Consider the following 24,237-nt stretch of genomic DNA (forward strand, 5'->3'; position numbering starts at 1 on the left):
CTCTGTGTTGTCTACACTAGACTGTCAGAATGGGTTATTTAGCACGTTAGCTAACAAGTTCTTATAATGCACCTTTTATTCCTAGCCAAGAAAAATCCTAAGACATTTGTTTCCTGAGTAAAAAAAAGTGCTACTGCCAGGAGAGGCAGTCCTTGCCTCCCTTCAGGCTCTCCCTCCGCCCCCCTCCCAACTACCAGAGACGGCCCCTCAGAGGAGACAAGAAGGCATTTGGGCTACCTGAATTCTTTTGGACTTCTCCCCTCCCCAAACTGATTTTTGGTCACAGTTCCCAGCGCCTGGACAGAGAACAGGGTTCGCTGCTCATACTCCAGATGCCAGTGAATCCTGGGGCAACAGCCCCACAAAACCCTACATCCAGCACCAACTCCGCAAAAGGAGGTAGGTGCTTAACTCCCAGTACCTTTGGGGATCAGGGCTCTGGCTTGCTCCTTTGTCCCCTTCCAGTCTGACAAGTGTCACTAAAGCGCCCACATGGAGCTGGGACCGGCTTTTGTTGGCTGGTGAGGAGAAGCCACATTTATTTTAGTGGTAAGATTGCTTGGGGGGGGGGGGGGGTGGGAGAGGAGGTACATAGGTGCTGGAGCTAGAGGTGCTGTAGCACCCAGTGGCTGGACGTGGTTTCCCTTATATCCAGGGTTTACAGTTTGGCTCTCCGCAGCCCCCACTGTACAAATTGTTCCAGCGCCCCTGGGGTAGTGACAAGCTCTCGTAGGGGTCACCCGCTGGAGCTGAGTTTTTGCAGCATGGGAGGATGGGGGGGGGCATGACCGACCCTCGTTTCTAGGGTACAGCAGACCCCGCTACACAGCAGCGCTAGCCAGGCCGGTGGCCCGAACTGGCGGGCGCCAGCCAGCCGGACCCAGGGTTTTGCGACACTGCGAGGCGCGCAGGCTACCACCCCGGCCGAGCCATTAGTCTTGGGGGGGCTTGGCTGAGTCCCAAGGCCAGAGGACTCCAGCTGTTACCCAGCGCCCCGCCCCAGCTCCCTGAGCAGCGGCCGCCCCCGCGCCTGCAGTAGCCGGCTCCGCCATCCCCGCCCCGCAGCCCCCACAGCCCGGAGCGAGCTGGGGCGGAGCCGCCCCCTCCCCACGCGCGGGTGGCCGCCCGGGCTGGGCTGGCGGCTGGCATGCTGACCACAGGCACCCGCGTCCCCGGTGCCGGCAGCTCGGCGCTGCCCGCCCCTGCCAGGTGAGCAGCGCCCCGGGTCCCCGCCGCCACCGCGCGCCCGGAGTCCCCGTCGCCCGCCGAGCAGGCGGAGTCGGGCGCAGCGAAGCCCGGCGCTGGGCGGCGGCGTCAAACTTTGGGCGAGCCCGCCCGGAGCGCAGCGGGCTCGCCTCCCCGCCAGAGCGGCGCAGCGCGGCCCGGGCACGGCTCGGCGGAGGGAGGCGCGGCGCGGTAAGTGTGGCGAGGCCGGGGACAGAGCCGCGCTGCCAGAACTAGCGCGCTCGGGGAGGAGACGCCTGCCCCGAGCCTTCCCGCCCGTCCCCGCCTGCCGCCAGTGATCGTCTGGGGGCAGCTCCTTTTGTTCCCCGCTGGCGCCGGACTGGGCCGTGGCAGGGCGGGTTCTTCTCCCCCTTCGGACACGGGGCTGCTCAGCACCAGGGAAGCAGCCCCTGCAGAGAACAAGGCGACCTGTTATTGAGCCCAGGTTTCCCAAGCCAGCAGTAGAGGCTGGCAAAGGTGGCTCTTCCTTTACCCTGGGGCTGGCTACGCCTCAGACCTTGTAATCCTCAGCGCCCACCCCCCGGCGGATGCCCTCTGGGTCGCTGCTCACCTCAATAAAACCTTTAACTTCAGGTGCTGGGTGTCTGAAAATGGGCAGGTGAAAGTGACAAGCTCAGAGCCAGTCTTTTAATGTCACCCCACCAAATGCAGAAAGAGAGAGACACACACACACTAGGGATCCCCGGCTTTTAATCTTCTATAGGCACAAGCTTACGTACACAGTGCCTGGCTCTGGCTTTAGTACAAATTTTTAGATCCTGTTAATCAGGAGCAGCAAGGTGGTCATGAATTAGTAAACGGGCAGCATCCCTAGAAAAGTGCACAGGGGATTTTTAATGAAGATTGGGGAATGTGGTGCATGAATTAAACATTTTTTTAATCCAAGTTCACCTCAACCCAATTCCAAGTGCTTTACAAATGCAGCATAATATTAATAATAGATTAGTTTGTTTATAAATGTAATGTATACAAGTAACCAGCCAGCCTTTTGATTCTCCTTTTCTCATGACTTCTCTGTAAATCTTCTACATTCCATCATTCATATAAAGTTACGTACATATCTCTAAGGGAATTGAGTGATTAGATATTCTAAAAATTATTTATCACAACACATGATGCTGTGCGATACAGTTTGCCAATCAACACACTATCACAACTGAAGAGCTTACAGTGGGAAAGAATAGCTAGGTTCAGAGCAGACAGGACACAGCAGATAGTATAGATCAGAGAGACATGTGGTTTCTATAGTACTGTGGGAGAGCTTGATTCATCACCAACTGTGCAAGTTAATATTGTAGAACTTGTCTAGTTTATCTCATTTGTTAACCGAACATCATTTCTTCCCTGCTGGAGTTTCAAACCTCCTCTTCCAACTGTGCTGTGTTAACAAGAAATACTACCTTCAAAAGAAGCAAACTCCACACAGTACAGGAATAAAGAAAAAATGTGTCAGGATGAAAGCTAATTGCTTTTTTGCTTAAAAGAGGGTGAAGGGAGGCAGGAGAAGGGAGGGGAATAGAGAAAAAAATAGGGAGAAATATTTTGAGAAAAGGAAGGATAAATGATTTGATAGTGTATGTTTTCCTCCAAGGTCTGGCCACTGTCTCACGATGCAAAGGGTTGGAACCCTGCGAACCCATCGAACGGTAATTCTCCTGCTGTTATTTGTAAACATGATCTACTCTATTCTCCAGTGCATAATTCTGAGATCTTTGGGAGTCTAGCAGTATTGGACTCTTACCAAATATCCACTGTAATAGCAGATACAGGTAGTTCTCAGGTTTCAGAGTAGCGGCCGTGTTAGTCTGTGTGTTAGTCTGTATTTGCAAAAAGAAAAGGAGTACTTGTGGCACCTTAGAGACTAATTAGTTATCAGGCCACAGTGAGAAGGAAAAGGCAGTTCTGAGGTTTTGCATAGCATTATCTTTGTAGATTATAAAAAGCATCACCTGTATTTATGGCCCTTACTTGTCCTTACTCACTTTGCACAGTATTATAGTGCAAGTTACAAATTAACTCTAAAATGCTTTAAATATAGAGCACCAAATTATGCCCAGTTATATCCATGCAAGCACATCGAAAGCATAGGGTTGCATGGGTGTAGCTGAGTAGAATTTGGCTCAATATGTGCAAGGAAGACAATGTGATTTTGATATCCTTACCAAAAGTCCCATTAACCTGAAAGGGAGGGGGATGCGACCTGCTGTTCTCTTTCACTGTAGTCAGAAACTTGGTTGGCATCTTCCGCTGAGAAAAATGGTGGTATTCTTCCACGATAAAAGAAATGTTACCTACTTTTTATTTCTTGGTTTAAATTAGAAGTTAATGGGTTATACAGACAATCCAGAACATTACTAATGTTTTCTAGCTATTCTGCTTCTTATTGTGGTGTGCAGTTAAAGTGGTGTTTGTAGCTGTCTTGTGATACTGGCTTTCTTAAAGGAAAATGTCAGGAATTAGCCCTAATGGTGTAGAGCAGCAGGTTTGTATTTACTATCTAAAAATATATGAATAAAAATGTGAATATTGAAAATACTTTGAGGAAATACATGTCACTATTCCCTTGGTGAAAGTTTGGAAGAGAATTCTATTGACATAGGGCTGTATTGGGTCATTGATCCTCCTGCAGTATTCCCATTGGTATCAATGGCAGTTTTGTGCAAAAGTCAATAGTGGTTTGGGGTATTAGTTTGTGACAAAGGATGTGTTGCTCAGCAGGATCCAAATCCTCCTTCCTTTGCCCAAGTAAATATACTCCACTGTCTTCAAACTGCATTTGAGCTGTATTTCAAATTTCCAGCAGGAGTTATATCTGAGTAAAGATTAAAGGATTGGGCTTCAAATGAATGAGTGAGAAAGTGTGGACGTACCAAGTGCTATCTTGGAACAGATCATTGGCCCATCTTCTGTAGTCTAATATCTCACCTCTGGTAGTGGCCAATACCCCCAGCTTCAGAGGAAGGCAATACAGTAACTTTGGGGAAACTTCTTGCTGAACCTAGCCAGTGGTATTTATGCCCCACAGCCTAATCAAATATCTTTTGTTGTCTCAGTTTAGCTATTGTAACTTTAGATGATACGGTCACTCATTTGAAAGTCTAACCTTCTTTTGGAACCAGACATTATTAACAAAAGAAATCCTATTGCTAATTCTACTTAAATTAGAACAAACTAACTTTAATTTTTTTATGTTTCAGATGAAGTCTGCATAGACAGTCTTTGGTTTACTCCAATTTTCTGTGTTTTTGCTGTGTTTCAGAGACAGCTCCACTGCTTATTTTGGAGTAGTCCAGTTAGCTGCAACCATGGGCCCTATGGGAGTACTGGTGGAAGAGAACCGCACAAAAGAAGTGAAAATGGAGCTGTACACCAGGCTATACTTGCCAGGCCTCACCACACCACTCAGTGAGCTGGCATCTGACCCCAAACCAGAACTGAAAGACAGTACCAACCTGGTCGAGGTGCAGATAGTCCTCATCATTGCCTATTGCTTCATCATCCTGCTGGGGGTGATGGGCAACTCCCTGGTGATCCATGTGGTCATCAAGTTCAAGAGCATGCGTACTGTGACTAACTTTTTCATTGCCAACCTGGCTGTAGCTGATCTGCTGGTGAATACACTGTGCCTGCCCTTCACCTTAGTTTACACACTGTTGGGAGAATGGAAGCTGGGCCCAGTGCTGTGCCACCTGGTGCCTTATGCCCAGGGCCTTGCAGTGCACGTGTCAACTGTCACCTTGACTGTGATTGCCTTGGACCGGCACCGCTGCATTGTTTATCACTTGGAGAGCAAAATCTCCAAGCGAATAAGCTTCTTGATCATTGGCGTTGCCTGGGCTGTCAGTGCACTACTGGCTAGTCCCCTGGCCATCTTCCGTGAGTACTCTCTGATTGAGATCATTCCTGATTTCAGGATTGTGGTCTGCTCTGAGAAGTGGCCTGGTGAGGGGCAACTCAACTATGGCACCATCTACAGTGTCTCTATGCTCCTGATCCAATATGTTTTGCCTCTGGCAATCATCTCCTATGCCTACACCCGTATCTGGACCAAACTAAAGAACCATGTCAGCCCTGGGGCTGGGAATGATCACTACCACCATCGGCGGCGGAAGACCACTAAGATGCTGGTGTGCGTGGTTGTGGTGTTTGCTGTAAGCTGGCTGCCCTTTCACGCTTTCCAGCTTGTCAGTGACATTGACAGTAAAGTGTTAGATCTGAAGGAGTACAAGCTAATCTACACAGTGTTTCATGTCATTGCCATGTGCTCAACCTTTGTTAACCCTCTTCTCTATGGCTGGATGAACAGCAACTACAGGACAGCCTTCCTCGCAGCCTTCCAATGCGAACAGCGACTGGATTCCATTCACCCTGAGGTATCAGGAGCATTCAAAGCCAAGAAGAACTTGGAAGCAAAAAAGAATCATTGCACTGGAGCCCCTACCAATGTCTAAGAATGTCAGGCATACAAAAAAAAAAGGAATATACTCTGGCCAGAGAGAGATCCATTTTGACAGATGCACTTTTTATACACAGTTTTAATCATATACGATGGAAGAAAACCAGCAAGTTAAGGTGTCTGTTCTGTAATTCCAGAGAGAGTTGGTTGCCATCAACCATATACAACTCCAAAGAAATATAACAGAGATTTCATTTATGGCTGTCTGTATTGTGGTTGGAAAGAAGTCTCTGCCCCAATCTTTTGCTACGGCAGCAGTAATGACAAAGGCAAGGAAAGTGTTTGCCACTCTTGCCCTAAAGAGGATGACTAGATTAATGGAGCCTCAAAACTGGAATTTGGCAGTGTGGACATTGTATGCTGCAAATAGGGAATCCTTCAGAAGCTCAAAGTATGTTCTAAGAGTGAGGCTGGGGTTTGGTGTAGAAGCTCATACTTTCCATCTCTTCTCTACTGCAACTACTCTGCAAAATGAGGGTTTCCTTAAGAAGATACACCACCATTTTTGCCTCATATTTAAGTAATATGAATAGGGTTACCACAGAATAATTCCTAAAATCAAACTACTACTACTAGAGCATTTAGGTCAGGAAAGTTTAAGTTTCTATCCTATTTGTAATCTGGTTTCTGCTAAAACAAGTGGAGTAATAAATAATTCCTTATGACTCAGCCACAGTTATGCTGGGGAGAAAAATACAAATCTGGGGCCTGATCCTGTATTCACAACATACCTAGAGCTTTCTTTCTGCCTTAGAGATTGCTAAATAGGACAATACACTTAAAAGGGAATTTGGAGCAGGCAGTGAATGCAGACTCAGGTCTTCTGTGAGCGCTTCTTCAATTGAGAGGACCACTAATGCTTGAACTTCTAGGTACTACTCCAGTGTCTGAAGTACCATTAACTCTATGGGTTTTGAATTATTCCTGCTTTATTCCTACCTAATAAAGTAGGACAAAATTTGATCCTTTTGAAAGGCTGCTAAATATTAATGTGCTTTTCAGTGTTTGTGGTTTTATGTCACACACATCCTGCCTTGGATCTTTTCCCATCATCAGCCACTATAAGATTAAAAATACCTGAATGAAGTGTAACCTAGTAACAGTATGCTCAGTTTATATATATTAACCAGTGAACTCTGCATGTTATAGTAATAGTTACATTTCTTTGGCTCAGGTAGAAAACTTGACTCTGTTGATTGTATTGTACATGGCAACGTGCAACTTTTCTGTGTCTTTGTCTAGCCTCATTGAGCTCATTAAAGTTAAAGAGTTCAAGCTAATTTCAACCACTTTATTCCAAGCTAGTTTTGCTGCCTATCTGGAGGTGGGGTGGTGGGGGTGGGGTTTGAGACTCCAATAAGCTGTGATACTTTCCACTTCTCAGAGATATTCTCCATAGCTAAATTTCACTCAAATTCCTTAATTTTTCTATTTCTCATTGTCCTCTAAATTGTTTGTGAATGTTATTACATATGATATATCTAGTATTTTAGTGTGAGATGTCATTACATCATGGATTTTTATCAGGTGGGGAGATTCATCTTTATATATACGATATCCTACCCTTGTTTCTTACACTGCCATGAAATCGTTCAGATGTGTATCTTCACACTCAGAGAAGGAGGGAGCAAGAGAGAGGGACTAAACTGGCGTTTACTCAAGTAAGGAAAGATATCCATTACTTTTACAAAGCTTCACCAAATTAATTTTTGTCTCAGTGATAGTGCCCAGAATGTTTGTAGTTAGCCCACGCTGTTAAAAAAAAATTTACAGGCTAGGAATTACTGGGAGAGATTACTGATATTTCAAACCTATGATGTATAATTATTATGGAAAGCAGTATGATTCATTTACAGTCAAGTGTGAGAGCTCTTTATGAAAAATACATTAAAATGTTTATCCTCCCCCCAAAAAGCCTTCAACCCCACAACTCTTTAGATATATGTTCTGACTCAAATCTCTTGAGCTTGTTATAATCTAGACAGTTTTAAAGTAACTATGTCTGTGTTGTGCTAAAACTACAGTTGAAGGCCTGATTTTCAGGTACATTTTGGCTGCTTTATAGCACCTGGCAGTGCGAAGGGGACTCAAACTGGGTATAAATTACATTGACAGCCATTTCAAAGCACCTTTACCTTACCAGAGAAGTGTAAAGCAGCTGTAGTGTCAATAAGAATCTGCCCCACAATGCTCTGTTCCCATGGGAAGGCCATGCCACAGTTTCTATCAGCCCAATCCTGTTTTCCTGATGCATCTAAAGCTCCCACTGATGCGTATATGAGGATTTCAGGATCAATCCCTTATCTATTGCAATTTATGCTGGCAGGTCTCTCTGTGTAGATCCAACTGCATCTGCCAGATACGATCAATTTTTACCCTGTACACCTGGTTAAGTACATGTTTTTGTTTATCATTTGCCTCATTCATGTCAAATTCAGGAGGGGCATCCTAATCCTTTATTTACTGATGTATTATCTACCTATGGTACTTCTCTAGGGCCCCAATTACTGTAATATATGACAGGTTTCAGAGTAGCAGCCTGTTAGTCTGTATTCGCAAAAAGAAAAGGAGTATTTGTGGCACCTTAGAGACTAACAAATTTATTTGAGCATAAGCTTTCGTGAGCTACAGCTCACTTCATCGGATGCATTCAGTGGAAAATACAGCGGGGAGATTTATATACATAGAGAACATGAAACAATGGGTGTTACCATACACACTGTAACCACAGTGATCACGTAAGGTGAGCTATTACCAGCAGGAGAGCGGGGGGGCGGGGGGGAGGGTGGGGGAGCGGGAACCTTTTGTAGTGATAATCAAGGTGGGCCATTTCCAGCAGTTGACAAGAATGTCTGAGGAACAGTGGGGGGTGGTGGGGGTGGGGAAATAGTTTTACTTTGTGTAATGACCCATCCACTCCCAGTCTCTATTCAAGCCTAAGTTAATTGTATCCAGTTTGCAAATTAATTCCAATTCAGCAGTCTCTCGTTGGAGTCTGTTTTTGAAGTTTTTTTTGTTGAAGAATTGCCACTTTTAGGTCTGTAATTGAGTGACCAGAGAGATTGAAGTGTTCTCCAACTGGTTTTTGAATGTTATAATTCTTGATGTCTGATTTGTGTCAATTTATTCTTTTACGTAGAGATTGTCCTGTTGGACCAATGTACATGGCAGAGGGGCATTACTGGCACATGATGGCATATATCACGTTGGTAAATGTGCAGGTGAACGAGCCTCTGATATTGTGGCTGATGTGATTAGGCCCTATGATGGTGTCCCCTGAATAGATATGTGGACACAGTTGGCAACGGGCTTTGTTGCAAGGATAGGTTCCTGGGTTAGTGGTTCTGTTGTGTGGTGTGTGGTTGCCCCGCTCTCCTGCTGGTAATAGCTCACCTTATGTGATCACTGTGGTTACAGTGTGTATGGTAACACCCATTGTCTCATGTTCTCTCTGTATATAAAATCTCCCCACTGTATTTTCCACTGCATGCATCCGATGAAGTGAGCTGTAGCTCACGAAAGCTTATGCTCAGATAAATTTGTTAGTCTCTAAGGTGCTACAACTACTCCCTTTCTTTTTGTAATATATGAGTATCTCAAATCTCTTAATGTATGTATTCTCCCAATACCGCTGTAAAATAGTGAAGTGCTGTTATTCCCATTTTATAGGTGGGAAACTGAGGAAGAGAGAGGTTAAGACCCAGATCCTAAAAAGTACCTAGTCGACTAACTCCCATTGCTTTCACTGGGACTGAGGCTATTTCTACACTACAGCCTTTTTCGGCATATCTTGTCTCACTCACTGGAATATTCCAGCCCCCACAAGTGACATAAGTTACTCTGACAAAAGTGCTTGTGTGCACACCGTTATGTCGTCGGGAGAGCTTCTCCAGCCAACACAGTGTCTGCCATTCGCAGAGGTGGTTTTGTTATGCTGATGGGAGAGCTCTCTCCCGTCAGCATAGTGTCTTCACCAGATGTGCTGCAGCTGCATCGGTACAGCTGTACCGCTGCACATGTAGACGTGCCCTGAGTGACTTGCCAGGGTCACACAAGAAGTCTCTAATAGAGCAGGAACTTAAATCTGGGTTTCCTAAGTACTAGGATAGTGCTCTAACCACTGGAGAATCCGATACCCAAATTGTAAATGAGATTGGTATTAATGAGAATTAAACAGTTTTTACCTAGAACTGCAGTCTCCCTATCGTTCAGCCAAAATATGAAAGAAAAATGAAAATGTGTGAATTTGAAAAAAATAGTTATGACATTATATGGAATTAAAATAGGGGGTCCAGTTATACACAAGAAGCTGATTTTACTTTTTCAGATGCTCTGCTAGGGCCTACTGAGGGGTTAAGGGGGGGGGGGGGGAAGGAGGGCGGCTTTGTCCTTCCTATGCTACACCTGCTCCTCCCACCACACAAACACCTTTCAGCTCACAGAGAACGGAGGGGATGGCTGTTCTCCTGTGCTCCCCATCGCTGCCTCGGCAGCTGGACACTGCCTCTTTGGTCCTAGTGCTTGCCTGTTTCCTGTACAATGGTGAGTGCCCATGGAGGCAGGAGGGCAGAGCAAGGGGGATGGGATGGGGTTGGGGTGAAGAGTGGTGTGGGGAAAAGACAGTGGGATAGGGCAGGGGGAAAGAGAAGGAGAGGGGAATGGGGCAGAGAAGGATACGGGAATGGGCAGGGGAAGCAGGAGCCCTGCCTGTGGCGTGCCCTCTGCAGCAGCCCCAGTGCAGTGACATAGCAGGCAGTGTGGGAGTGGCTGCCAGCAGTAATGGGCTCCTGTGTTAAGCCGCTTCGTCCCCCATTCCCGCAGCACCAGTGGTCCAGTTTCCACTCTAGGTGAGGGGTGAGAGCCAGTGAGCCAAGGGAACTGGTCTCAATGTGCACATGTCCCCCAGCTATAGCAGTCAAACTACACCTATGGGATGTATCTGGAGAGATTCTATAGATTGAAACATCCCTTTCACAATATATGTTGGTTCAGTTTTGAAATGTAACATTTTATGTCCTTGAGATGCCACAAGAATTAATTCTGTGCTACCCCAATGAGCTACTTTAGACGATAACTCCGTTTCTTGTCCTATTTTAGGCCCCTCCACCTCTGTTGGATGCTGTACAGACAGAACTTGACCTCTGGCCCGTACCTTCATGGACCATTCCGAGAGGAAGCATTTTCTTGATGAAGTTATGGTTGGGAGGGCTGACAAGCAGGTCCAGTATCAGAAGCAGAGGGATGTAAGACTGGTACAATGGCATGCTGAGTGGCTGAGGCACTAGGAAAATCTGGAATATGGTTAGCCTGACTCCATGCTTAAATGTGGATGTCTGAGCCACAGGTTTGAGCCCTGGTTAGAAAAATCTTAACGTAGAGTTAAGAATCAGCATAGACACACAGGCCCAGGGTTTTCTAACCTGCATGAGCTGACTTGAGTCCCACTAACCCTGGGCTTACATTGCAGTGTAAACATATCCTGATTCTCCACTGGCCTGCACCTTGTAGTCATGTCTCCTCTGTAAAAGAGTCTAATACAATGCAAATATTTCCAATATATTCGTGATTTGCATTACATTACACTTGGATTCGTAATTAAATGAAAACTATATTATTAAACTATTATATCTGTCGGACATGAAAAGGAATGCTGCACATATGGATTAGTGTAATCCATTCATTGCTTTATGGACTCAAAATTCCCTCAGACACTTCTACTGTATAAATCCAGATGGTGACCCGCAGGGATGGATTTTGCATTTAGCTACTCGAGTATCAAGCACCACAAAACAAAATACAGACCAAGGCCTAATTCTTTTTTACATTACAGTGGTGTAGCTCAAGAGTAATGGTTGATGTCCACGAAATTACAATGGTGTAAAACTAATGTAAAACAGAGGGGAAGCACGCTTCTCTCTCTCTCTGGGCCAGATTTTTTAATGGTGTTTAGTCACCTGAAGATGCAGATAGGCAGCTAATGGGGTTTTCAAAAGTGCTCAAAGACCATTTGCATCTTTAGGCACTTAGTAAGGGCCTGATTTTTAAAGGCATTTGTCTATTGAAAGGCAAATAAAAAGGACCACATCCATTATAATATTTAGGTCTACCCATAATGAACATTTTAAAGAAGTTAATCAGTTTACAGTCAAACTTATTTTGATGTAATGAACATTTTTCACACAGGAGTATTTAGATACACAGAACCCATATGAAGAAATTTAAGAAAGAAGAGTCTTTTAGGGAAAAGGCTGTTGTGCCCTCCAGTATTATAATTAAGTATCTAAGTCATCTGTTTGGTTTTTTTTATTTTAATTTTTGAAACAAAGTTGGTAGCACTGGACTTGATACAGAATAGAAGGACTTTTTGCTATTAGGCACTATATAGTATCACCTGGCTATTACTGGATAGCTGCATTTGTTCCTTCATGCCAGAAGTCTCTTTTAACTTATTGTCTTTTGTTTGGGAAGAGACAAGATTTTCTGTCTTTTTGAGATAAGAGCACACTTCAATCTGGCAGCTTTGTAAATGCTCTGTTTGTCTCCAGATCTGAAAGCCACAGCGAGTCCCCAAAGTGGGTTTCTGAGCTGCATTTCCTGCCAGTAGATCTAGCACCTGACATTTTCAAAGCTCCATACACACAATATTGAATTGATACCTGGGCCAGGTAGCTCTATGATTGCCCATTTTAAAGGCGGGCAAACTGAGGCAGAGAGCTACAGAAAGTCACATGGTAAGCTAATAGGAGAGATGGATTAGAATTTGAGACTCCCATTTCTGCGCTCATTCTGCTGGACCATGCTACCTCCCTACTTCAATAGCGTCTATGTTGAACTGGTCAAGGTTGGTATTAAAATTCAGGCTTCCTAGGAGTCACAAAACATGGGTATTCTTGGCTCTTACTTGACTCTGCATGTCACCCAATATTCTGACAGTTGTAACTTCAGGACTAAAGAAGTCACTGCTCTTCTCAACAACCGTACCACGGGGTTGCAGCTGGTTTGCACATCTCTGTTGTCCTTTCAGCCCTTCCACTCATTTGTCAAAACTGTTCATGTTGTCAAGCTTTTCAGTCTCATTTACATGGACTGTATGGCCACTCTGACCAGATTGGATAGTCTTCTGTCTAGAATTTCAGGGAGCTTTCCTGGTTACTCATGATTTCAATCACAGCTGGGGAAAGGGGTGGCTGAGTCACTCACACCAGACTCTGGAGATAAAAGAAATCTCAACTCCCTTGCTTCTGCCCATTATTAGTGTTCTTTTGCAGAAACAAAAGGGTGTGCACCTTCCAGCTATCACTTCAGTCAGGTTTCATTTCAGTTTTTTGAAAAAATTAGCTCACAAGAGCTTCCACACACGACAATCAATCCCTGCAGCACTCTGTTAGGCTCCCCCCGCTGCGACATACATCTGTAAGCTGGAAAGCTCAACTCTGTGGGCTTCTTTTAAAAATCCAAGTAATACCCTTTTGTTGGCCAGACAAATTAAGATTTTTCCCACTGTTTGCCATCTCATCTCTGCTGTCTCAAGCAGAGGAGCTAATTATTTCCCAGCACTCAATGGGCGTTCATGTCAAACTGCGAAGGATCATGAACAAGTAGGAGAGCATTTCTTGAATGCAAGGACCTGCCACTGCTTGTGCTGTACCACAAAAGCATTTCGTGCGTTCACACATTTTATCAAGATTTAGGACAAAACAACTACTGGCTGATTATTTCGAAATTGGTCCATATAGCTGGATTATAAAAATAAGTTTCAGCCTGGATGCCGCATTCTGTGACAATTATATTATCAGCTAGGGGAGGCTCTGAAAATAAAGACGATTTCATACCTAAGATTAGAGGGACACTGTTTAATGAAAGTAGAAGATTTATTTTTCAAACACTCTGAAGCTTTTTTAAAAAAATTAGAACATGAATAGGTTTATCTGCTTTCCATTTATTTAGGAGTCTTTTAGCTCAGGCACAGCACAACCTCACAGGATTGAGGTATTAAAATTAATCACCTCTTCCAAAATGAATGCATTACTAAATGTAATATTAATCAGAACTTTGAGGGAGACAGATCTTTGGAGAAACTTCATTTTAAATTGTAGAATAATATTGTGGAAAATCATGGGGATCCTACAGTATAGCAAAATATCTAAATGCTAGGCATGGGTTTGGTCGAGGCATTTAATATCGATAATTGTTTATGCTGTATTTCACACCAATCTGTTTAAACCCAATTATTCGCCTGCTTGTCCATACTATAGCTCCAATGAAGGAATATTTATCACATGCTTTGACAGTAGCACATAACAAAAAAATTTAGGTTGGAGGCATTAACTAGGCCACTGTTCTCTGGGATACTAGCCATCAATCTAGTGCTTCCCTCCACTTTTGGGAAACAGGAGTAATAATAATTGTTTGCACTTATATAATGCTTTTCATCCAAAGATCTCAAGACTCTTTACAAAGATGGATAAGCATTATCAGCCCCATTTTACAGATGGGAAAACTGAAGCACAGCCAATAAAGTGACCAGTGGCTGAGTAGAATCTTGAATAGGAGTAGAGAGAGTATTTTTCCTCTGTATTTGGCACTGGTGCAACTGCTGCTGGAATACTGTGTCCAGTTCTGGTGTCTACAATTCAAGAAAGATGTTGATAAAGTGGCGAGGGTTCAGAAAAGAAACCACAAGAATGAGGAAAAGATTAGAAAACATGACTTATAGTGATTGAGCTTTTTGAGTCTAACAAAGGGAAGGTTAAGGGGTGGTTTGATAGCAGTCTTTGAGTACCTACATGGGAAACAAATATTTGATAAAGGGCTCTTCAGTAGAGCAGAGAAAGGTATAACATGGTCCAATGGCTGGACAAATTCAGACTGGGAATAAAGTGTAAATTTTTAACAAGGGTAATTAACCATTGGATTAATTCAGCAAGGGTCGTGGGGGATTCTCCATAACTGGCATTTTTTAAGTCAAGAGTGGATGTTTTTCTAACATATGCTCTGGGAATTACTCTGAGGAAATTCTATAACCTGCGTTATACAGGAGGTGAGACTTGATGATCACAATGGATTGTTCTGGCCTTGCAATCTATGAACCCATATCTTGTGACTCACAGCTCACCCTATCCCCCTGGCTCTAACCTCTAGACCACAGGAATAGCGATCAGGAACATGAAAACCCAACACCCTAGGGTTCTGCTGTCTACACCACCAGCCTGATTATTATTTATTTATTTGTATTATAGTAACATTGTACTAGGAACTATAAACAGGTAAGAACCTCTGCCCCAAGATCTTACAAGTTAAGTATATGTTGAAGGACAGATGGGGGGCACTGGGAAGTAATGAGATCATACTGGTTAGAATGATAAGCCCTAGTCACAGCACACCAGCTGCACAGCAGCATAGTTTTGGTCTATATTATTGAGATCTTGAGAGTCTCATCTTAAGCCACATAAATAATTGCAGTAACAACTACCAGTACTATGGCTGAGGAAAGGGGTCAGAATATAATAGGGGAGGGCTTGTTGTCTACAGTTCGATTGTTTCATAGATGCAATTTCATAGTTTACATATGTTATCTGTAATCAAAGAGTGAGTAAAAAAAAAAGAGGACAGGAACTCATTAAGTTTAACAACCTAATTCATCTGCTTTCTTAGTTCTAACAATGTAGAAGGAAAACTACTATCCAAGCTTTGCTTATAAATGACCACAAGTATATAATATGAAAGGAAAAGGTGAAACAAACAAACCCTCAACCCATTCAAAAAGGCAAACTATAGAGTTTGCCTATAAACTATAGAGTTTGCCTATAAACTATATAGGCAAACTATATATAAACTATACAGAGAATTTCTGTAGGTTTATAGTTCTCATTCATAACTGTTTCCCTTCTAACTCTGATTGAGAATCTCCTAGAGGTGAATAAACTCCATTGCCCTTCCCATGTTAAAACAGGTCTACTTTCTTTCAAATTAGCTAGAAACATTATCTCTGTCTGGTATATTCTGCCATAAACTGCTGTCTAGGGTATTTTATAACTCTTTTCTTCTGGCTTAGGTTAAAATCAGGGAAGGTAACCTCCTCTGACCCCATTTCATATAATATACGACTTTTGTTCCTGCAACACCTGTTCACAGTCTGTGGGAGGAGTAAATGTGACAGTTTAAGCTCCTTCCAGGCCCCTCTTTCAATGTATTCTGGTCTGCCAGGGCACAGTACTCATAATCTATAAAAAGTATATAATCCTTCATGTTTATCGCTTAGCTTATTACTCCTGAGAAATAGAAATGGCAGCGCAGTGATTTTCTATGAGATTGTATATACAGGAATGTAGTGACTGTTACCAAAGTGTTATGTAGAACATCCCAGCCTTTTGTTAGTATGGCTGCAGACTATTTATTTTGATTTAAATATAAAGGAGGAACCTATTTCAGGCTGCAGGCCCCCAACAATTATTTAAAACAACAATCTATGCAAAAGAATAACGAGTAGGCAACGTGACAAAAACACATACAAGAGCACATATGCTAGCATTTCAGGGGGCGGACTCAGGCCTGCCTCTAGCTACATCCCTTCCTACTCCTCATTGAAAGGTGCTGAAGTTTGACTAAAGAAAGCTATTTATTAATGCCTAGTTTGTATATTTTTGTTCTTGCCCCTTGGTGTTCAGAGTTGTTTCTCACACTGTAGGATCTCCTGCTCAGTGCACTCATTGTCAGCAAGCCAGATACAATAGCATTTTGTGATGGTGATGATGCTAACTGTACTTGAAAAAACGGATTCTCACTCCCCCCAATTCACCATGAAACAGTTTTGCTCCTAAGATCTATAAATTGTGGTATTCACTGTAGTATTGGTAGAGCACTACATCTTTCCAAATCTACTGACATTTAAACAGCAGGGAAAAAGCAACCATTGCAAACAGAGCTACAACTCTATCACAGCAGGACTTCCCCTTTAATTCCCAAGCAGACCTATAAAGACCGTTAAAATGAGGGGAAGAGCATAGTCACCTGATCCATTGAGTCCAGACAGTCAAAGGTGGCTGGCTCTGATGCTGGCCACAACACTGCCTTGGCTATGAAACTGACGTGCCTTAACTGTATCAGCCAGATGAGCAATTGGCTTGGGGGAACGTTGACTTCTGATAGTAGTCATTCAAATAATCCCAGCATTTGATTGTATATGAATATTTGCATCCAGAAGTATTTACCACACCTAAATATTCTGGTGATTGGTGCCATATACAAACCTTAGATGGAAAAGTACCAGCTTCTATGAACAGTCTGGGGAAGATCTTCAAAAGTACCTGAGTGATTTAGGAGTCCAAGTCCAGCATTGGCTTTCAGTGGTTCATGTGCATTTATCTCACTTGGCAGTGAGATTTTTATCACTCACTCATTTTATTTCTTACCAGTCAATGCAAATGAATCTTTTTTCATTGCAAAACCAGGTATATAAAAATACTTCCCAGTAATTCCATCCACTCAAAATCCTCAGCATAATTCCCCAACAAAACATGATTTAAATAAAATACCTTATTATACGAAGAATTGGAATATATACATCTCCAGAACTATGCTTTACAGTTATTTGTCCTGTGGTCTCTTGAAAAGGTCAGACGTTGTCCAGCCCCTCTAATTACTTCTCTTTTGATTACCTGTGTGGCTCTTGCAGATTCCTGTCAGCCTAGAGCTGGTAAGTAAGAAGAGACAGAAAAGATAAGGAACAGAAAAAAGTAATCAAAGGTGCTTCAATCCTAGTGAGGTGAAATCTTCTGCAGTTCCAACTGCATTTCAGGCAGGGTTTTTAATTTAGCCTTGGCAGAGTGGCTGGCGGGAACACTAATTACATCAGCCACTCACATGTCCAAGAAAGAAAGTTACCATGGGGCTGCACAAAAGCATACAGTACTAACTGCTGCAGGGAGGGATCAGATGCAGATGACTGAAGATATAGAGGGACCCAAAAGCATGGGACCTCTATCATTGGTCTCACTGCCAGAGGAGAAGTATGAGTTGTGAGGCTGCTGTATGGCCCCAAGCAATCCTTTTATCTGATTGTTTGATTGTGCTTATAGCCAGCTTGGATCATGTGCTTTACCTTGCCACCATTTCAAAATCCTCATGACATTCAGGCAATAAGTGATGAGGGTCTTTTAGCAGAATTATCCACAAAAGTGGGTATTTTCTGGTATTCCACAGATATTTTAGATCATGAATCTATCTGTGGTGCCTGATAACTAATCAGTCACCAAAACTCCCTGAAAAAGCACGAGAAGCAGGGAGACAGCTTTCACATGACAGTTTTTAGCCTTGTCTAGTTATGCTGAGGCAGTTTCAATGTCCCCTACCTTACTGATCACCACTGGAGATTTCTAACTGTCTAGCACTGAGATGAATCCAGGACTTCCATAAATGAAACTTCATTGTGCCAGGACGGTAGGCAAAATAGGGCTCCCACAAGTAGATACAGTTGATCCTCAATCTCTAAAACAATACTGTCAGTTAACGTAGGCACAAAATAAGAGGTTTGTTTTCTTTAAAAAAAATAGTAAAAATACTTCCATGACTTCAACAATGTTGAACATGCTGCACAGGGGAATTTAAACATCCCTCTGCAGTATTTGAAACTCAGACACAGCAGCACTCAGCTGGAGCCTGATTTTCTGATGTGATGAGCACTTTCAACCCCCATTGACTTCAGTGGGTCTCAGTACTCTCACAGGACTAGGTCCCAGGTGCAGGAAAACTAGAAGCTGACACTGAATAGAAAACAGGTTTCAGAGTAGCAGCCGTGTTAGTCTGTATTCGCAAAAAGAAAAGGAGTACTTGTGGCACCTTAGAGACTAACCAATTTATTTGAGCATGAGCTTTCGTGAGCTACAGCTCACTTCATCGGATGCATACTGTGGAAATTGCAGAATACATTATTAATATTAATATTATTATTAGCTATTACCAGCAGGAGAGTGGGGTGGGAGGAGGTATTGTTTCATGGTGTCTGTGTATATAATAATATATTCTGCAATTTCCACAGTATGCATCCGATGAAGTGAGCTGTAGCTCACGAAAGCTTATGCTCAAATAAATTGGTTAGTCTCTAAGGTGCCACAAGTACTCCTTTTCTTTTTGTGAATAGAAAACATATAGCATAGTTTCATTGTCCAGCCTAAAAGGGGAACAAAAGCAAACCAAAGGAAGAGTGAATGGGTAAGTTACATTTATATTCCCTCCCACCCCCATTTTTAATTGTCTAGGGTGTTAACATAGGAAAGTTTGTTTTTGTAATAAATTATTTAAAAGTTACAGTGACCCATACTTTTATAACATGACTGCAGGGATAGTAAAAGGTCATCTAGTCTATAAAGGCATTGTTGTGTTCGTATAGTTTATGAGCTGGAGGGCACTCAATGCATGGAAGATTCAGTCAGCTCTGAACATTGTGGTACCCAGCAACTCAGGAATACTGCATTCTAATGTGCTTTGTCAGGTATTTAATTCTGATCAAGAACACGCAACACAAATTCTCCAGGTCATGGTTGGTTTGTGCATCTTTCCTGAGGGGCTCTACTGAGCTTTCCAAAAGCTGCATGCCTGTCAATTGGCACCACAAAAATATTAATTTTGAAATGAAAGACTGTAAACCCAACCCTTTTTCTTCTCCCTGTTTGTCACCCTCACTCACTGTGTCATGTCTAATAAAAGATTGCAAATTGTTTGAGGCAGAGAACTGGCTATCAATTTGTACTGTGTGGTGCCTATTACATTCATTCTTGTGTCTTGCAAAATAATAAATGATAATAATCTGAAGGTGGAGAAGAAAAGTCATACCTGAGTAAATGGAACTGAGGAACATATCATGAAAAGAGGGAAAGTGTTTCTCATTTATTTACTAATTTGATATATCTAATGCACCTTCTTATTGAGGTCAGGATGCAGGTACATTATTTAGCTGTACTTATTAAATTAACAGCTGCATCTTTTTTCAGAGGTGGCCAAAATAACCGACTACAAACAAAGGGCCAGATTTTCAACGGATATAAATCATCAGTATGGTTCCATTGACTTCAGTAGCACCACGGCACTTTACATCCGCTGGTGTGTCTGGCCCAAGGAATTTCTCCATCCCATTCGTCAAAGGCAAATGCCTGAGAGAAGAGTTGGGCCATGTACCATATCAAGGATCCTCTACAGAAAACACTGCCATTAGCTCTCTCAAATTTAAGTCTTAGTACTGTTAGCTCAAACCCCTCAGCTGACCTTCAGCTACCATGGCAAATCTTAAGGAAAGATCACTAATACCCAAGCCCCAGGCTATTCTTATGAGGTGCACAAGGAACTACATCAGAGTAGTTTATAACATGTTCAAGAGACAGAGACAGCAGGGATAAGTTGCACTAATGCAAATCATGACTAACCTTCTCTGCACTAGAGGGTTTGCATTGGTGCAGCTACATCAATGGCTATAAACAGATGGCTGAAATCAGGGCAAATTCTCAATGTAGGCAAGGCCTTACCTGTAAGACATCTGTCATGTCACTATTATTGTATGAGCCACTGGGGTGCACCACCTGAGCAGCTCATGAAAATTATGGAGTGTGCTCCAGAAGGCCAAGAGCCTTCAGTCATTGGCAAAATGAGGTACTGCCTCAAATACAACTGTTCAAGTATGCTCATGTTTTTATTAAATAAAAATATTTTGAAACATTTGATTTTTCTTAAATTATTTTGATATAAAACAGATTAAAATTAATTTAAAATATTTTAAAAGAATTATTCCAATTATGCTTTTTTCCCCTGAAGTGAAACCATTACAGAATTTAGGAACCAGATCAATCCCCATGTCTGCAGGGACTTTTTGTCATATGGCACTTACATCTTTCCATCAGTAGCCAATAAAATTCACTGGAGTTAACAAGAAAGCTGATAGCTGACAGCTGTACTTGCTTCAGTTCCTGTTCCCATGGAAACAGATGTCAGCAAGCCAAACACTGGATAAGGATCTTAAAAAAATTAAATCAAGTGCATTAATCCATTTTCAGTGATCTGATACTATTTCCATTGGATCTGGAAACGATCAACCAACCAACCAACCAACCAACCAACAGAACTGCAAAATCTTGTGCAATTGCACAGGCTACTACCAGGCTATTCAACATAACTAGAACTTATTGAAAAGTGGCTCAAAGCATACACACATTTTTGCACAAAATATTTTTGACCAGCTCTAACAATAACTTAGAACCTGATCTTCAGAGATGCTGAGAACCTGCAAATCCTGTTATCGTCAATCCTCAGCAGTTTCTAACACAGTGGGTGAGTTAGCTATTGAGATTGCGAGTGGTAGCACTAATAAAAGACCTGAGGAAAAACAAAAACATCCTGTCTATTGCCAAGAGAAACACCCACCCCCCAACTAGAATGCTATGAATGTCCATGGAACAGATTTCAGTAGGGATTTTTATTAATGATAAACATTTTAGGATTTCACTTGAGAGGTAACTGCTAATATAAGCCCTTCCCTTCATTAACACAAAAAATAACTTCTCTTCATCAGTGCAAATACCATCTTAATAAGAAGCCAAGGGACTTTGAATTCTGTCTGTTTAAATCTTTGGTAGGCACAATGCAATTCCAGTCTGCAACAAATGTTTTAAATTTAAAGACTTAAAAATAAGTAGTGATAGTTTTGTAGAAGACAGATGAATCCAGAATACCTGCCTCTGCAAAAATTATTTCATTTTTTTTGTGTCCTGTATGCCAGCTTATTCAATTTCCCCTGAGACTGCCCCCCAAACCTGGAATTTTAGTACAAGATTTAAGGCACAATTGTAAGCTTGTTTACATGCATGAGCTGGGAAGTAAAGGGGCATGAGGCATCCTTTTACTGCACTGTGTGGGCTACCGACATCAGAGGTCACACACTGTTAATAGCTGATAAACAGTGTTGCACAGAGGAAGCTAACTGTAGCACACAAGAAGAAGTTTATTGGTTTTACAAAACTTAAGACAATATTACATATTTTCAAGTGTCATCTATTAGCACTTTATCTATAACTAACTAGTTACTTATACACAGAGATAGAACTGTCCTGTAAGTTACCTTCCTTGGGGCACTACTGCTTCTCCCATGCAGGTGAACAGGAAGCAGGGAAGCCATGGCTCATCCTTCCCCACAACATGTCAACCAATCAGCTGAGCCCTGCGAGCCAGGGGAAAATGTGCCAGGAAAAGGGCTGGTGCAGCTTACTTCTCCCATGGGGGAATTGTGACCATTAAAGCCACAACACTCCATCCCTGCTTCTCCCTTGCTAAAAGTCAGTGTGTCTCCTGGTCTGCTCCTGGAACAGCTCAGCTACACACTGCCCTTTACTCAGGGTGGATTGTGACGTGCCAATCCAGCCCCAAAGAATTAATGAACAGGGTATGACAACCCAATGCACTGGAGGATCTAGTTTCATAACTGAAACACAAACACTAGGTTGGAGGATATTCACCCACACTAAATCTTGGATTCCTTGTTTGTTTTTTAAAAAGGTAACTTTCTGAGAAACTAGGAATCAGCTTCAGAAAAAACGGATGGCAGAAGCAGTGAATGTATTATTTTTCTCATTAAATGCCAGTTACTGTTAAAATCTTGACTGCCCTATATAAGCCTTACACAGGAAAGCTGCATTTCTAAAATGTCCAGGGAAATTAGCCAGAGTGGAATTTTCTTTAGACTCCAAAAATCATTTTCTGCTTTAGAGTTTGGTAATGTTGCTGGATTAGGGCCAGTCCTGCAGCCCTCACTCACATTACTTGTCCCATTCAAATCAATGGGCCTATTCATGTGAACAGCCATATTAGCCAATACATAGACAGAGTCATAGAGTTTAAGGCCAGATGGGACCACCAGATCACCTAGTCTGACCTCCTGTATATCACAGGCTATCAGCACCATCCAACACCTGCATGCTAAAGCCAATAACCCTAATTATACAAAAGTATTACAGCACACAGGAGACTAGACTACCATGTGCAGGCAGAGAACAGGAGAGATTGAGGTGCACCATTGCCTGAGGCCCCCTAAAGCGGCAGGGAAATAATTAAGAAAGATATGCCCAGATAACTCTGGCAAGTGATCTGCACCCCATGCTACAGAGAAAGGGGAAAAATACCAAAGGTCACTTTTAAATATTTATATTAGGCATAGTGTACATTACATTAATGGGAATTATGTGTATGGTATTAATGGATATACACTACATATAAATAAGTGTTTGGAAGTTATGTTAACTGAACATATTACACTCTCTTCACAATTCTGTTCATGCATGTCAGATATCCCACCACACTTTGCAAAGCTGAAGTCAGCCTTGACATTAGAAAATAGGAAGCCTGTCAAAGCCAAGGTACATAAATGCTCTGTCCCAGCACAGGTTGGGATGTACCTCTATGCCCAGCTGGTTTGGAATGTAATATCCAAAACAAAAGATAAGTACAGAACAAACCAAGAAGTTAAGGAACGATTACAAACTGGTGAGTTTGATTTTAATGATATGTAAAGAGCTTTATAATTTGTAAAATCACACTAAAAAATACTACTAGCTTAAATGTGGATCTTTGAAACACACGTTCCGTGTAAGGTGAACTCACTGAGAGAATTTGCTTTCTAGAAGGAGGGTATGTATGTCTCCTTTTCATATTGTACTGCTTTGTCTTCAGACAATACATTTGGCTGAGTTAGGTTATTTGGTCTCTTGAACAATTTAAAGAATGAATCACAAGTGTAGTCAAACAATTGGCGAGGCAGCCAGGAGCCTTTAGCTGAATCAGTTTGGCACAGCATCACAAACTCTTCATTTGGGTTCAGGATACTAATCCCATAGAGCTAGTACTTTGGGGGCTAAGGGTTCTAGTTACACTTGTAGCAGCCCAGCCTGTGGGGAAGGGAGTTTGTAAAAAGCACTATTTCAGCAAAAGGCCTTAAGTACTGTGGCAAGATGGCCGATGTTAATATGGTGGGTCCTGCACTTTTCTTGGAAGAGGGGCTAAGACACCACCTCTTGCCCCTGCTCTTGGGCCACCAAGGTCCCCGCTAATGGCCCAGGAAGGTGGTAGAGGACGGAAATGGGGGAGGGACCTGGGTTTGCTCCTCACTCAGAGCCCCAGCCCCTCTCAACCCCTGCAGGTTCTTATCCTCTTCCCCCTTGGGTGGGGAATCTTCGGTCCTTGGATGCTGGGGCAGGGTCTCCCTTACTTTGGTTCTCTGGTCTTTCAGCTCTTACAACACACCTCCAAGCTCCAGTCCCCTCTCCTTCCTCCTCCCCACAACTGCCTGAAGCAGGGGGTTTTATTAGGTTCCTGACAGGGCTTAATTGACTACAGGTGCTCCAATTAACCTGAAGCAACCCTCCCTTGTCTACAGGGAACCATGCCTTAATTATCCTAGGGCTTATATATTTCCCCTCTACCACTGCTCCCTGGCCCTCCTGTATCACAGTACCAACAGGTTAAAGAATGAACTGCAAGTATAGTCAAACAATTAGCTACAC

At 42.7% G+C, this 24,237-nt stretch overlaps 1 protein-coding gene across 5 annotated transcripts; it reads left to right on the forward strand.

The window, feature by feature from the left end:
• Positions 1-310: 310 nt before the first annotated feature.
• Positions 311-7,011, forward strand: NPY2R (neuropeptide Y receptor Y2). 5 transcript variants are annotated; one of them, XM_074950045.1, is made up of 3 exons: positions 1,145-1,209; positions 2,837-2,891; positions 4,505-7,011. In XM_074950045.1, exon 3 carries the CDS (start codon positions 4,551-4,553, stop codon positions 5,694-5,696), a length of 1,146 nt encoding a protein of 381 aa, XP_074806146.1. In that variant the 5' UTR covers positions 1,145-1,209; positions 2,837-2,891; positions 4,505-4,550; the 3' UTR covers positions 5,697-7,011. The 5 variants fall into 5 exon arrangements, with proteins under 5 accessions (XP_074806148.1, XP_074806144.1, XP_074806146.1 ...); XM_074950044.1 differs by lacking the exon at positions 1,145-1,209 and adding an exon at positions 1,343-1,416; XM_074950047.1 differs by lacking the exons at positions 1,145-1,209; positions 2,837-2,891 and adding an exon at positions 311-399.
• Positions 7,012-24,237: the final 17,226 nt, after the last annotated feature.

Source organism: Natator depressus, chromosome 4, assembly GCF_965152275.1.
Source record: "Natator depressus isolate rNatDep1 chromosome 4, rNatDep2.hap1, whole genome shotgun sequence".
In the NCBI taxonomy this organism is placed as follows: Eukaryota; Metazoa; Chordata; order Testudines; family Cheloniidae; genus Natator; species Natator depressus.

Bases quoted from the DNA above. Each gene is read 5' to 3' on its own strand.
- NPY2R (XM_074950043.1), top strand. From the start codon at position 1,148: ATGCTGACCACAGGCACCCGCGTCCCCGGTGCCGGCAGCTCGGCGCTG. The intron at 1,210-4,504 runs GTGAGCAGCGCC...GCTGTGTTTCAG, and splicing joins GCGCTGCCCGCCCCTGCCAG to AGACAGCTCCACTGCTTATT.